This window comes from Rana temporaria, chromosome 12 (genome assembly GCF_905171775.1).
Source record: "Rana temporaria chromosome 12, aRanTem1.1, whole genome shotgun sequence".
Taxonomy (NCBI): Eukaryota; Metazoa; Chordata; class Amphibia; order Anura; family Ranidae; genus Rana; species Rana temporaria.
The window spans coordinates 80,778,232-80,794,831 of NC_053500.1; the positions used below are offsets into that span (position 1 = coordinate 80,778,232).

At 44.6% G+C, this 16,600-nt stretch overlaps 1 protein-coding gene across 1 annotated transcript in view; it reads right to left on the reverse strand.

Moving 5' to 3' along the window:
• PPP1R1B (protein phosphatase 1 regulatory inhibitor subunit 1B) overlaps positions 1-16,600 on the reverse strand; it is a 555,578-nt gene that overhangs the window by 174,492 nt on the left and 364,486 nt on the right. The window contains exon 4 of the mRNA XM_040331403.1: positions 11,685-11,760. Within this exon, the coding sequence (XP_040187337.1) occupies positions 11,685-11,760 (76 nt within the window). The remainder of the gene's footprint in view (positions 1-11,684; positions 11,761-16,600) is intronic.

Sequence of the window (16,600 nt, forward strand, 5' to 3'; positions counted from 1 at the left end):
TAGTGCTACAGATATATATATCTATATATAGATATCTATATATATCTATATATAGGTATATATCTATATATAGATAGATATATATCTATATGTAGCGCCTGTGTACTTTCGTACAGGTGCTATATTCAAATTTAGTGGGAGAATGAGAGAGTTATGTTACTCTCATTCTGTGATTTGACAAATTTGGCTATCGCCAAATCTGGATTTGTCCTGTGGGTCAGTCTGTGCCCCAGAGATGTAGTCTCATCTCTGGGTGGCAGGTGGCGCCAGAGGGGTCCAGGCGGAGCCGCTTCTTCCCAGCAGCCAATTGGAGGAGTTTTCCTTTGCGGGGAATGCTGGGGAGGGGTATTTCTGTGGCGGAGGCCGTTGTTCAGGGTTCTTCGCGGGTTCCTGGTTGCAGGTGCGGCATCCACCTTTAGGGTGTGCGCACATCACGGGCCCCACCACTATGGCCTTCTTGGCCGGGGCCGTGTGCTATGTGGAGTTCCTGTGTCTGGGCTCTCATAGCCCGGAGCAACGTATGCTGCAAAGGGGCCCCAGTGACTTACTGGGTCTCCACTTCTGGGTGCTGTTCGGTGGGGGATCGGTCTGAGGAGAACCCGGAGGCAGGTGATCCAACAGGGCTTGAACGAACCACCGGGGATCTGGGCACCGGACACTGACAGGTCACATTCAAGCTGTCAGTCGGTGACCCCAAAGACATACTGGGAGGATTTGCTCTACCACCTTAACTTCCAAGCACTAGGCCTGTGGCAGAGGTCTCATCTGGACATCCAGATCTAATTTAGAGCCAAGTCTGTGGCAGAGACTTGTTTCCTTTCCCAGAAGCTTTAAGTGGCGCTCTGGCTGCTAGGCCTGTGAGAGAGGTCTGTCCAGGGGCACTTCACCCACTCCGGCTGGAGTGGCGACGCATACAAATACCATTGCTAAAGGGCAGGACTGCCTTTACTATCCATGGCCTGATACTGTGAAGTTGCTCTTCCTTCACCAAACTATCCTGTCTACCTCAAGTTACATGTTGGCCGTGTTTGACCGGGAAAATAAAGCATTTGAAAACGCAATCAACGGTCCTGGACATTCTATCATTGCTCTCAGCACCACCATCACCCCTAGACACAGTATAGAGGTAACTTAAACATGCCAATCCCAAATCTAATCAGCGGCTCCTCCGGCTCCTCCTCCTCAGTAGATAAGCCGACCTAACTCCGAATCTACGCCGGCGTTTGTTTAAGCGTATGCTCAAACAGAGATACGCTTAAACAAAGCTAAGATAGGCCGGCTTGCGCTGTTCTATCTTAGCTTGCAATGTTTCAGATGGCCGCTAGATGGCGCTTCCATTGCGGCTGGCATAGATTATGTAAATGAGGGGATACGCCGATTCACAAACGTACGCCAGGCCTACGCCGTCGAATTACGTCGTTTCCGTAAGGCCTTAGGCGGCCTAAAGTTATTCCACCTTTAAGGTGGAATAACAATGTTAAAGTATGGCCGCCGTTCCCGCCGCGAGGTTTGAAATTTTTGCGTCGTTTGCGTAAGTCATCCGCGAATCGGGAGTTACGTCATTTATGTCCACGTCAAAATCAATAGGCCCGTACGGCGTACTTAGCCGCAATGCGCACTGGGAAATGTAGTCGCCCGGCACTTGCGCAGTGTCAAAAAACGTAAAAAAACGTGAGGTCAAGCCTCATTTCCATACAACACGCCCCCCTCCAAGCAATTTGAATTAGGTGCCCTTACTCCCGCTCGTTTTAGGCTACGCCGCCGTAGATTAGCAGGTAAGTAGATTGTGAATCACTACTAGCCTAACTAATTTACGGCGGTGTAGCCTAAACAGGCTAGGCTAGGCCACCCTAAAGTTAGGCCAATGTGTGTGAATCTACCTAATAGTATATATACACACACACAGGTAATCAAATCAAGTTGTAGAAATCTGACAACCTATTATTGCCCAAACAGCACTTGTCCCCCAGTTTTTAGATTGTAGATTGCCCTACTACAGCATCTCGTACAGTCCTCTACATCCTCTTTTAAACATTTAAAACAGATTTTAACCACTTGCCGACTGGCTCACGCAGATATACGTCGGCAAAGTGGCACAGGTGCGCAAAATCACATACCCATACATTGGCCCTTTAAGAGCTGTCAGAGGGCGCGCGCCCGCTGCACGGCGGGGGACCTGATGCACGGAGAGGAGACAGATTGTGTGTTTTTACAAAAACACACAATAGGGATGGGACTAGTTAGTCCCATCCCCACACATTAGAACACAGTGAGGGAACACACAGTTAATCTCTTGATCGCCCCCTAGTGTTAACCCCTTCCCTGCCAGTGACATTTATACAGTGCTGGCCAGAACCACGTCTGCAGGGAGTCTGTTCCACATTTTCACAGCTCTTACTGTGAAAAAACCTTTCCGTATTTGGAGGTGAAATCTCTTTTCCTCTAGACGTAAAGAGTGCCCCCTTGTCCTCAGTGTTGACCGTAAAGTGAATAACTCAACACCAAGTCCACTGTATGGACCTCTTATATATTTGTACATGTTGATCATATCCCCCCTAATTCTCCTCTTCTCAAGAGTGAATAGATTTAGTTCTTCTAATCTTTCCTCATAGCTGAGCTCCTCCATGCCTCTTATCAGTTTGGTTGCCCTTCTCTGCACTTTCTCCAGTTCTCCGATATCCTTTTTGAGAACTGGTGCCCAAAACTGAACTGCATATTCCAGATGAGGTCTTACTAATGATTTGTACAGGGGCAAAATTATATCTCTGTCTCTGGAGTCCATACCTCTCTAAATACAAGAAAGGACTTTGCTCGCTTTGGAAACCGCAGCTTGGCATTGCATGCCATTATTGAGCTTATGATCAACTAAAACCCCCAGATCCTTCTCCGCTACAGATCACCCCAGTTGTACTCCCCCTAGCATGTATGATGCATGCATATTCTTATTCCCTAAGGCCCAGATTCTCAAAGGCGTTATGACGGCGCAACACCATTTGCGCCGTCGTAACTCCTCATCTGGCCCCGGGTATCTATGCGACTGATTCTTAGAATCAGTTACGCATAGATACCCATTAGATCTGACAGGCGTAAGGCTGTTACGCTGTCAGATCTTAAAAAAAAAATAATTCCCGACGCTAGGTGTCGCATCGTCGTTTTCCCCCGTCGTCTATGCAAATGAGGTAATTACGCGAGATTCCCGAACATACGCGCGGTCGACGCTGAGAATTTACGTTGTTTCCGTAGCGTACGCGACGCGTAAGGTTGCCCCTGCTATTAGGAGGGGCAACCAATGTTAAGTATGGCTGTCGTTCCCGCGTAAGACGTCCGTGAATGGCGCTGGACGCCATTTACGTAAACGTCTAAGCAAATGATGTCGGGGTGACGTCATTTAGCGCAATGCACGTCGGGTAATTTACCCGATGGAGCATGCGCAGTACGCTCGGCGCGGGAGCGCGCCTAATTTAAATGGTGCCCGCCCCATTTGAATTGGGCGGCCTTGCGCCGAGCGATTTAACGATACACCGCCGCAAGTTTACAGGTAAGTGTTCTGAGAATCAGGCTGTAAACCTGCGGCGGTGTAACGTAAATCACATACGTTACGCTGCCCAGGAGCAACGTAAATGTATGAGAATCTGGGCCTAAGTGCATAACTTTACATTTATCAACATTAAACCTCATCTGCCACTCAGTCGCCCAATTAGACAGAGCATTGAGGTCGGCTTGTAAATTGGAGACATCCTGCAAGGACGTTATTCCACTGCATAGCTTGGTGTCATCTGCAAAGACAGAAATGTTACTTTTGATCTCAGACCCAATATCATTTATAAATATATTGAAAAGTAAGGGTCCCAGCACTGAACCTTGGGGTACACCACTGATAACCTTGGACCATTATGCTGGTATTTTTATTTTTTTCGCGCTACATACCTTCTTATAGTTCTTTTCACCCGGCTTCCGGGTTCTCACTGTCCCGGGGAGTAGGCGTTCCTATTAAGATGCGTAGATGATTGACGTGCGGGTAAGGCGCGTCACGTGTTCCGAAAATAGACGATCTGGGACTCGGCATTATACGGCACGTGCGCAGTCAGCTCTACACGGCAGGCGCAGGCGCTGTATAGCGCCGAGTCCTAGTTCGTCTATTTTCGGAATGCGTGATGTACATTACCCGCACGTCAATCATCTACCCCTCTTCATAGGAACGCCTACTCCCCGCGGGAGTGAGAACTTGGAGCCGGATGAAAAGATCTATAACAGGGTAAGTACAGCGAAAAAAAAAAAAAAAATACCAGCATACTGTAGATGTCAGCAGTATGCTGGATCTAATGGTATATAGATGATTTTTAGGGTGAACCTCCGCTTTAATAAAAAAATTCGAACATGCTGCATTTTTTAACGTCATTTTAAACTATGTCGTTTTTCGGGTTGTAAAAAATGATCGTGTGTGGGCTAAAACGACGTAAAAAGCCAGCGCATGTTCAGAAGCAAGTTATGAGACGGGAGCGCTCGTTATGGTAAAACTACCGTTCATAATGGAGTAAGCACATTCATCATGCTGTAACAGACAAAACAGCGCGAATCGTCTTTTACTAACATGGAATCAGTTAAAGCAGCCCAAAGGCGAATGTAACTTCCCCTTTATAGTGCCGTCGTACGTGTTGTACGTCACCGCGCTTTGCTAGATAATTTTTTAAAAACTATGGTGTTTTAATGATGAAATTGGGAAACTTAGTTTTTTTCATGCGGTAGGGAATTTTTCAAAGCCGGAGCAGCCAAATCTGAACCAGCTGTCCATGGCATCAGCCTCTATCTTTCATTTTCAATGCTTAATAGGCATGTGCAATTTTTTAAGTTACGAATACGTTTTCCGTCATTTTTCGTTATTTTAGTTGATTCGTTAACATACGAATGAACGAATGGTTTAGAGCAATTAATAACGAATTACGATATTTTCAAAAAAACGAATATGAAAAACAACGAAGATACGAAAGAAGAAAGAAACGAAAACATAGAAACAACGAAAATACTGAACCCAAAAAAAATAAATAATTACGAAAAACAAAATGAACGAAAATGCAAACTTACTAACCTTCAGCTCACCCTGTGAGCTGAAGGGAGTAACGCTGGTATTTCAATACCTCAAGCACGGCACTTGGCACCAGGTTCCTCTTCACACACCCAGTTCGGGATTCCCCCGAGCAACGATAAGAGGATTGTCCGCATTGGACTCAGTGAACCCCCTGACCTGCTGCACTCTTGCCTTAATAAGCCCCATACTTGGGACACCGTGTGTTTGGGGTCAGTCGAAGCCATCCCTCCCCTTTCTTTCCTTACTCATGGGACCCCATAAGTCGGTTCTGGAGATATCCTAGACCGAAACCTTGAGGGTCAATTTCCAAACCTTTGCTCACCACAAACGAGAGAAAAAAAGTTTGTAACCATACACTCCTGTGGCCCCTGATGAAGGTCTGTTGCTCTACCAATAGACCAGAAACGCGTCGGGCATTTCTCCACTGCTCTCTACAGAGTGTTTTTTAATCTATTTGTATTGTGTTGTCACGAGGTTTTATTTTATGATTATTTTTCTGTTTCTTATTTCTCCTGGGTCCACACATGGGATGTGTGCCCCAGGTGTCACTTCATCACCACTCCTTATATGTGTTTTTATTCTTATTATATATTTGCTGACTGTTCCAGAAGATTTCTGTAATCTAACATCCAGAATTATTCTGTAAATCAATGTCTATCCAATTTTGGTGATAACACCCAATAAATTAAATTTTACATACTTATTGGAGTCTGGCCTTCAAAGTCCCGTCTGGGGGTAATCGTTTTCTTTTTGTTCATACTAATATTCGAAGACCGAAAAGAAAACGAAATGCCGAACAAAGACTAAAAAACGAAAATCAAAACTAACGAAAAATAAATTACGGATCTTCGGAAAACTGAAATGAAAACAACGAAAATACAAAATAATGTAAATTAGCTTTCGTTAGTACTGAAATATTTCTGGACATTGACCAATAGCCACTGAGCGCTGTCCCTTTCCTCTGAAGAGGTTTGTTCCTTCCCCCAATGAGCTTCTTTCTCATTACCTCCTGGCTCCTTGTGTCTTTTTCTGTGTTAGACTGCAGTGCATCTAATTTCTAGATTTGTATTTGTAATATCTGACATATTTTAGTTTTCTTCTACGTCAGACTTCATTCTAGACAGGGTGTGTGTGCTAACTAAGACAGTCAAGTCAATCACAGTAAAATCCGAATTACAAAATTACGACGAGTAGTGTGTCGAATAAACGTAAAATGTATTCTAACAGAATTACGAATGCAATAAAATCTACAAAAGTACGTTTTTACAATCAAAGGAAATTAGACATGAAAATACGAATGATCATAAAGCAACGAAAATATATTTCTTACGAAAATACGAATGCGGCATGATGGAAAATATAATGTAAATACGAATAACAAAACAACGAAAATTAAACTAACGTAAAAACGAAGGAACGAAAAAATCATTTTAAAAATACGAACGCGGCAGAATACAAAATATAACGAAAATACGAATCTCGATTCAACGAAAAATAAACTAACAGAAAAAAAACGGAAACGGAAAAAAGAGTTTTACGAAAATACTAAAGAGTACGAATACGATAAATAACGTCTTACGAAATTACGACTCGTTACGAATCACGATAAACGAACAGAAACGAAACAGAAATAAACGAAAATTTTTGCTGTGCACATGTCTAATGCTTAAAGAAAAGCTTAAAAGGAAAAGTTTGGGGTTACCAAAAAAGAAAACACACATACTCACTTCTATGCTGCAGCTATGTTGGTTCTAAGTCTGAAGAATTAGACCGCTGATTGTTCAGTTCTCAGTCTGCTTGATCTGTCAGTCACTGCTCTCCATTTTGTACCTCCAATGCTTACTGGAGCACCGGGCTGGGGAGGGTGGAGGCAAATCTGTCTCTGGCTCTCAGCTGTGCACTGAGAGGTGAAGCCAGCTGTCACTCAGTGTCACTGGGTGGATCTTGAAAATATTGTTGGGACCCTTCCAGAGTCTAGATAAGCTCTGCCATGTCAGCTGGTAGTGGGCAACAGCCCCCTATCAGCTGATTCTAGGTCACAGGAGAGCAAGAGTAAGTGCACTGCTGTGACTCGCAGGATAATTATGGACATTAAAAGCTCTTTTAACTGAATCTAAGGCCCCGTACACACGACCGAACATGTCTGCTGAAACTGGTCCGCGGACCAGTTTCAGCAGACATGTTCGGTCGTGTGTACGGCCGATCGGACAGGATTCCAGCATACATTTGCCCGCCAGACCGTTTTCGAGCGGGCAAATGTTTCTAAACTTGCTTAGAAACATGCCCGCTGGAATCCTGTCCGTCGGACATGTTCAGTCGTCTGTACAGACTTACCGTACATGTCCGAGCGGCCGCCATCCCTCGCATGTGTCGAATGACTTTGACGCATGCGTGAAAGCATTGACCTTTCAGCGTCGCGCACGTCGCCGCGTCATTGTCGCGGCGACGGCGCAAACACGTCACCGCGCTGTCTGTACGCGCGGATTGACTCTCATTTCTGTATGATGGTGTGTACAGCCATCATACAGAAATCTCCGGGCGGGCATGTCCCTGAAAACGGTCCGGCGGACCGTTTTCATCGTACATGTTTGCCCGTGTGTACGAGGCATCAGGAGAGCAGCTGGTTGCTATGCACAGTTTCGATAAGTTCCCCTCATAGACAGAAAAAATAGCTCCCAACTTTTTGAGATGGAAACGAGGGACACCTACAACAAAATTATATAAGGCATAGGATAAACCCCCTGCCACACCCCCTTAAAGGAGAATTATACGAAAAAATGATTAGTTAAACCCACAAGTGTTTTTTTGCTACTACTATTCACTTATACTAGCTTTTGAAACTTACAAATGCAGCTATTTAGAAATTGGATAAAAGGTTTATCACATTTTTTGAATGATAAAAGTGCATTTTATATACAACTATATAGATCAGACCACAATGAGGGACAAATGAGGAGAAAAGAGGAACAGAGGGACATTGTTCCAAATCAGGGAAAGTCCCTTAAAAACAGGGACAGTTGGGAGCTTTGTCTAAGAACACTCCAGTCCAGTCACATGATCGGGTTCCAGCACCAGCTTCAGTATAGTGGAGGGACAGGTATAGTTATGCCCTGTACACACAATCGGTCAATCCGATGAGAACGGTCTGATGGATTTTTCGTGATGAAAACGGTCCATCACACTGTTCTCATCGGATTGACCGATCGTGTGTACGCGCCATTAGTGTTTAACCACTTCAGCCCCGGAGGATTTGGCTGCCCAATGACAGGCCACTTTTTGCAATTCGGCATTGTGTCGCTTTAACTGACAATTGCGCGGTCGTGCAACGTGGCTCCCAAAAAAATTTGCGTCTTTTTTTTCCCACAAATAGAACTTTTTTTGCACTATAAACACATTTTTTACATTTTTGCTATAATAAATATCTCCAAAAAATATATAAACATTTTTTTTCCTCAGTTTAGGTCGATACGTATTCTTCTAAATATGTTTGGTAAAAAAAATTGCAATAAGCATTTATTAATTGGTTTGTGCAAAAGTTATAGCGTCTACAAAATAGGGGATAGTTTTATGGCATTTTTATTAATATTTTTTTTTTTACTAGTAATGGCAGCGATCATTGATTTTTATCGTGGCTGCGACATTATGGCAGACACATCGGACACTTTTGACACTATTTTGGGACCATTGTCATTTATACAGCGATCAGTGCTATAAAAATGAACTAATTAAATGGCACTGGCAGGGAAGGGGTTAACCACTAGGGGGCAAGGAAGGGGTTTAGTGTGTCCTAGGGAATGATTCTAACTGTGTGGGGGCTGAGCTACATGTGACACGACACTAATCACTGCTCCCGATAAAATTGTCTTGTAATAAGTTAATACATTTTTCTCTTTAACTGTCCCAGCAGTGCCATTACTCTGGTCAATTTCTAGGTAGGTAAAATCCCCCATTATTATCACTGTCCCAGCCCTTGCAGCCCTTTCCATCTGTGCAAGGAGCTGAGTCTCCACCTTCTTACTAACACTGGGAGGTCTATAACATACTCCAATGACAATCTTTGTAGTATGCACACCCATGTACAGTCCAACTATAATGCTTCAGACTCATCACACTCTCCATCAGCTAGGTCCTCTTTCACACTCGCTTTGCGACCACTTCTCACATAGTGACAGACACCACCACCCCTCCGTTTTACCCTGTTTTTCCGAAAGACAGCGTAGCCAGTGGCGGAATTATAGGGGTCGCTGAGGTCGCCATGGCGACCGGGCCCCTTGCTGTAAGGGGCCCCCGAGGGCCCCCTGTATACAGTGCTTTGATACGAGAAGCGGAGACGAGCTCCCGATCCCAGGCCGAACTGTAATCGGCTCTGTGCGGGGAGCTCGTCACATTCATTACAAAGTGAAAGCACAGTGAGTGCTCTTTGTCTCCCCCTACAGTGCAGTACCCTGCAGGAAGAGCTGCTAAGGTAAGACTGCCATTTTTTATCTAATGTGTGTGTGATGACTTCCTTTATATAAAAACTTCCACTTTATGTGTTGAATAGCATGGTTAGAGGCAGCAACTTCTTGTTAAAAACAATGCAAGTTACAAACCCAGCTGTGTTTGTGAAGCCAGCCAGACCTGCTGCCAGTGTTAAATGTGCCCCCTGGTAGCTTCATAAACAAGCAGTCATTTCCAGGACAAGTGAAACTGGCCAAATTTCCTGGATCAAGCTCCCTTTTCTGGAATAAAACATACCACGATATAAAAAGAGTAGCATTACCAAGTTCCACTATTTGAAAAAAAAAAAAAGGCTGTACATCCATGGTCCAATGCATTCTGCTTAGTGTGACCGTTTCCAAAAAGGTACACAGGGAGCCCGTGTGTAAACTATAGGTAGGATATTGCAAAGGAAAGCATAAAATATAGAACATTTTGTGTGTTCATATGTGTGTGTTCATGTGTGTGTGTGTGTGTGTTCATGTGTGTGTGTGTGTTCATGCGTGTGTGTGTTCATGCGTGTGTGTGTTCATGCGTGTGTGTGTTCATGTGCATGTGTATGTATGTGAGTGTGCATGCCATATGTGTATGAATGTGTGTGTGCATGTGAACATGTATGTATGTGAGTGTGCATGTATGTGTTAGTGGCGGTGCGTCCATAAGAGCGCAGGGCATCGCCCCCCTCTCTCCAGCCACCCACTGGCTGCGTTTGATGGCACAGTGGCTGCATTTGATGGCACAGTTGTTGCATTTGATGGGCACAGTGGCTGCGTTTGATGGGCACAGTGGCTGCGGTTGATGGGCACAGTGGCTGCGGTTGATGGGCACAGTGTCTGCATTTGATGGGCACAGTGTCTGCATTTGATGGGCACAGTGTCTGCATTTGATGGGCACAGTGGCTGCGGTTGAGGGCACAGTGGCTGCATTTGATGGGCACAGTGACTGCATTTGATGGGCACAGTGTCTGCATTTGATGGGCACAGTGTCTGCATTTGATGGGCACAGTGGCTGCGGTTGATGGGCACAGTGGCTGCATTTGATGGGCACAGTGGCTGCATTTGATGGGCACAGTGGCTCAGTTTGAGGGTACAGTGGCTGCGTTTGATGGCACATTGGCTGCGTTTGATGGCACAGTGGCTGCATTTGATGGGCACAGTGGCTGCATTTGATGGGCACAGTGGCTGCTTTTGATGGGCACAGTGAGACTGCAATTTTTTATTTTTTTTTAAAGAATTTTTCAGTTTGCTTGCGCCCCCCCCCCCCAAGTGTTGAGCACCAGCCACCACTGGTTTATATGTGTGTGCATATGTGCATTTATATATATGTATATAAACAGTGTATGTGTATGTATGTGTTTTTACATGACCCCCTATACTGTATGTGTACAATCAGAACCGATTTTTTATTTTTTTTTGCTTGTTCATGGTACCAGCAAAAAAAATGCTGTTCCACTGAAAAGCAATCCATGCTCAGATCGCTTTTCAGAGGCATTTGACAGCTGGTAAAGAGGCAATGTGTTGCCTCCTGACTGCCTGTTTTAACCCCTTAAATGCATCATCACTAAGCTGCAATGCACACAGTTGCAGGGTGGTTGCAGTGCAGCCCCATTCACCTAGGGCAGTGATGGCGAACCTTGGCACCCCAGATGTTTTGGAACTACATTTCCCATGATGCTCATGCACTCTGCAGTGTAGTTGAGCATCATGGGAAATGTAGTTCCAAAACATCTGGGTTGCCAAGGTTCACCTTCACTGACCTAAGAGTATACTTCAAGGGTGCCCTGGCTGTAAAAATATTGAGAAACACTGGCATAGAGGAACCAATCTCTCCATTTTCCTCCTGCAGCCGCTGAATGCCTGCGGGAGGGAGAGGAGGAGAAGCAGGGGGAATGGAGAAATCGGTTCCTTTATATGCAGCCACCCACTAGCGACCGGGTCCTGTTGTTCCGCCACAAGCTCGGAGAAAAGAGCCCTGTCCGGGGGGTCAGGGGGGCCCTTCATGGTTTCTTGCATCGGGGCCCTGAAGGTTCTAGTTATGCCACTGAGCGTAGCCATAACATATGAAAGCTTATATGAAATTTAGTGATTATAACATAATTACACTATACAGAGTCACTTACCTTTCATTGATGGAGGAATGTAGGGACAAGGGTCAGATTGCTTTGTCTTTAGTGGTTGGGCATCTCCTGCCAGCTTCTGATTGGGAATAAAAAGAGGGAGTATTTAGGCTCCATACTATAAAGAATTACCCCCAACAGTCACAATCAGAGAGTATGGCTTTTATATCTGCAAAACTATAACCGGCTTTACAATGTTGGCACCTTTTTCAAACAGTAGTACAGCTTTATATTAAACTCACTCAAATACTAATTAAGTGGTTCGTACTATATTGAAACACATCCTGTGCCTTGTGATTTTCTGGAAGATGTATAAAGCCAGTAAGCAATTCTACCCAACACTGCCCTCCCAAACCTGAAATAGAATTACAATTTTAAGGTACAGTTAAAGTAAAACTCCATTTGAAAGTGGAATGTTGATGTAGTCAGAAGCTGAAATGCCTGCAATGACAGAGGATACTTTACAGCATTTGCCAAAGGGAGACTGTTTCCCCTGGTGTCCAGCCCAGACTCTGTTTTCCATATCCTGAATGCAGAGCGAGTGAGGTTTTGCAAGAGAAGGTCAAAGGATCTTGGGATATAAAGTCCGGAAAGCCAAGTTTACATTTGTGCCAGACCATTGTGGACTGCAAGTTCCAGCCGGCTGAAGGGAAAAGATGGAATGCTGGGAGAAGAGATAAAAAGCCAGAGGAGAGGAGGAGTTGCTCTCTTGGGACCACGCCCTTCGTGTTGGGAGCAGTGATCTGAACATTTTGGGAGATGGCGGTGGTGTTGCGGCCTAGGCAGTAGGAGAGAGGCTATAGGATCAGGGGGGGGGGGCAGATCTGTTGTCAGCAGTATCCGGTAGTTGGGTGGAAGCCAGGAGGTCACCCTCATCTCCTGCACCACAGATCCAGTTGAGCTGGGGTGCTGAGAGATGTGGGGTCGAGCACCATCCTTTGAGCACAATACCTGCAGAGACCTGCTGCAGGATCTCCATATCATCCCTCCTTAACTTGGTATCGCCTGCTGTGGTGCATTCTCTTTTCACCCAAGGCACTACAGGTAGACACCATTACTTTGTTCCCTTTGTTAAAGTTCTACCAGGAGACCACTCACAATCTCTATTGCACTGATTGAATGCTATATGGATCAAATCACATTGGGCCCATTCAATTGAGCTAGCGGAAGACACAAGATTTCTATATCAAAGGACTACTGTATCTTCCCTCCCTACAAGGGACAGGAACATTGGGCGTCTACCTGGCCCCATATAACCAAGGAACTCTCTTTTTTTATTTATTTATTTTTATTTAATGTCATAGACTCTAGATACAACTTTCCATTCTGTGTTAAGTGTTTGTGGGGGGGGGGGGCTGTGGCATCAAGAGGTTAAAGGAAGTAGTCTGACTGGTTATTCTCCTATCCTTTTCTGGCCTGCAATCATAGATCTTAATTGGTAAAACTTGCTGATTTATTGCTCCCCAAGAGACTTCAGTTGAAAATTAATTTGCTTCTTCATATAAAGAGTATAACAATAACCTTATTTCTCTTATCTGATCCATTCTCTGTTGATCCTATTTACTGCAAAAATTTATTTGGTTTACTGTAAACTATTCTGTGTCTGCATCTGTATTTCTTTATTTACTATTGCTGAAATGTTTAAACCCATGGTGTCAGAGGTGTCAGAAGACTTGCAAGGTCGGGGGAACCATTGGTGTAGTAGCGTTACAATTGGAGGCTCACCCGGAATACCCCTCATGGATTGTCCAAGCAGCTCATGTGACGAATCAAGATGCAAAGAGAGGATGGAGCTGCAGACACCGCTTAGGGCCAGGAGCAAGGCAGTCGATTGGAGCTGTGCACAGTGGTGGATTTAACAAGCTTTAATTAAGTGGACTGAGAGGGAGGTGCACCAACTAGTAAGAAAAGCTGTACCAGCTGATGTGAAAACTGAGCCTGACTTAGACTGCACCTATACTCTTTTGAATGGAGGGTGACTATACCAGTTGGCTTTCAGGAGGATGTTGTGAGCTTGGCTGAAGGGTTGGAGGTCCAAGTGATACTGTTAGGCCCCGTACACACGACCGAGTTTCTCTGCAGAATTCAGCCAGAAACTCGATCGGAGCCGTATTCTGCCGAGAAACCCGGTCGTGTGTACACTTTTGGCCGAGGAAGCCGACGAGGAACTCGTCGAGCCAAATAGAGAACATGTTCTCTATTTCCTCGTTAGTCAATGGGGAAACTTGGCTCGCCGAGATCCTCGGCGGCTTCACAGGGAACTCGAAAGGGGCAAAACGATGTGTTTTGCTCGTCGAGTTTCTCGGACGTGTGTACGGGGCCTCACTGTCAGCAGGAGACTTGGTTAAAGATCGCTCACAGTTTGGGTCAGTGAGCACAGCATCAGAGGAAGACTCTTTCTATGCTGACATGAGCAAGCTAGTCGAGAGTCTAGTAAAGAATAGTACCATTTCAGCCCATCATACATTGCCTTGAAAAAGTATTCATACCCCTTGAAATTTCCCACATAACAGCTGCAAGTTTTTTTGGGTATATCACCATCAGCTTTGCACATCTAGAGAGAGTCTTTTGCCCATTCTTATTGGGAAAATAGCCCAAGCTCTGTCAGATTAGATGGAGAGCATCTGTGAACCGAAAATTTCAATTCTTGCCACATATTCTCAATTGGATTTAGGTCTGGACTTTGACTGGGCCATTCTAATGACAGGAATGCACGATAAGAAAATCAGGCGAAAATTTTAATTCTGTGAATGATCGGCCGATTTTCTACTCATTGATGCCCAGCAACTAATACCCGATATCGATATTGTGAACAAAAAAGATCGATTAAATAAATGAAAAAATTGTGTCGTATCGTTTGCGAACAAACAATATTCTATTCGTTGGTGTGTAGGTCGTCCGTAAAACATTTATTGAACATTATCATGCATGAGCAGAACTAGTAGACGACCCCACTTGTACATGAGATGTCAACACTATGTATGAAATCGATTGCTCTTTAAAAGATTTTTTTTGATTGGTTAATGTTGGTGACGATTTTGACCAACGAACGCTGTTTTCTAACCATGTATTCCTGCTATAACACATGAATATGCTTTTGATCTAAACCATTCTATTGAAGCTCTGGCTGTATATTTAGGGTTGTTGTCCTGCTGGAAGGTGAACCTCTGCCCCAGTCTCAAGTCTTTTTCAGACTCTGAGGCCGCGTACACACGGTCGGTCCAAACTGATGAAAACGGCCTGAAGTCCAGTTTCATCGGTCCAAACCGACCATGTGTACGGCCCATCGGTCCGTTGTCCTTCGGTCAAAAATGTTAGAACTTGCTTTAAAATCGAACCGATGGACCGCTGCCCGATAGGTCCAAACCGATGGTTAGTACACAAAAGCATCGGTTCAAAACCCTCGCATGCTCAGAATAAAGTTGACGCATGCTTGGAAGCATTGAACTTCGTTTTTTTCAGCACGTCGTGTGTTTTACGTCACCGTATTCTGACCCGATCAGTTTTTGAACTGATGGTGTGTACGCACATCAGACCATCAGGCCACTTCAGCGCTGAACCAATGAAAACGGTCCCTCGGACCATTCTCATCGGTTTGGATCGAACGTGTGTACGCGGCCTAACAGGTTTTATTCTAAGATTGCCTTGTATGTAGTGTGTAGTATGTAGTGTAATAACGTGGAGGAGACAGAGAACTTGAGCTAGATTAGGCAGGTTAGTCAGTGGCATGCAGGCAGTTTAGTGTGTATATATATACACACAGTGCAGTCAGTGTAGAATACAGTATATATACAGTGCAGACAGTCTAGTGTGTGTGTGTATATATATATATATATATATATATATATATATACACACACACACACATACACAGTGCAGAGTATATAATTTAGTGCATTGGAGTGGTTAAGGGGAACCCAATGACAGAATTAAGAAACAAAACGACATGGGGTCCTCCCCCAAAATCCATACTAGGCTCTTTGGGTCTGGCACAGAACTCCTTGCCAAAAAAAAAAAAAAAAATGGTGTGTGGTCCACCCAAAATACATACCAAGCCCTTATCCGAGCAAGCAACCTGGCAGGCAAACGAGTGTGCCCCTCCTCCTGAACCATACCAGGCCGGTTGCCCTCAACATGGGGAGGGTGTTTTGGGGTCCGGGAGGCCTCCCATCGAGGCAGAGTTTTTTCTTTTTTTTTCTACTTTTCGGGTCCGTTTATCATCTATATTTCCAGGAGCCGGCAATATATTACAGCCGCAAGCAAGTTTAAATTACATCCCCCCCCCCCCCCACTAAACATAAATCATGGGCAAATGTGGAAAGTTAAACATCCCCTTTAAATATCCTATATCAGCCCTTATTGCCATCAAACTGGGAGCCCCCCTTCCTGTCTCCATAACCCCAAAGGTACAGGTATCTATTAAACTGTGGTTCGAGTTCTCCACCCCCTCCAGACGTCTCAGGACATTATATAGAATCAATACCCCTCTCTCAGTGCTTCAATATTTTATTCCCTATATCAACCTAAACCTTTGGAGGACCAAAGGACTCACACTCCTTAAGGAAACATATTGTGATACCTCCCTCCAGAACTTTAAATACCTGAGTTCTCACTTCAAGATTCCCCCTTCACTCGCTTTACCTACATGCAAATACACTCATTCCTCTTGAAACATCCCATACCCCTAAACTAATGCCCATACACACGAGCGGAATTCCGGCCAGCAAAAGTTTGATGTGAGCTTTTCATTGGAAATTCTACAACATTTACAATGCCCAAGACTCTTTCTCAAAATCCACAACTATCATCAAATGAGAAGACACCCTGGCATGGTCTTCCCAGATAACACCTGGCAGAATGCCTTCTCCACCATATATGCCTCAACCAAATGTATTAACCATTGGGGAATAATTTCAAAA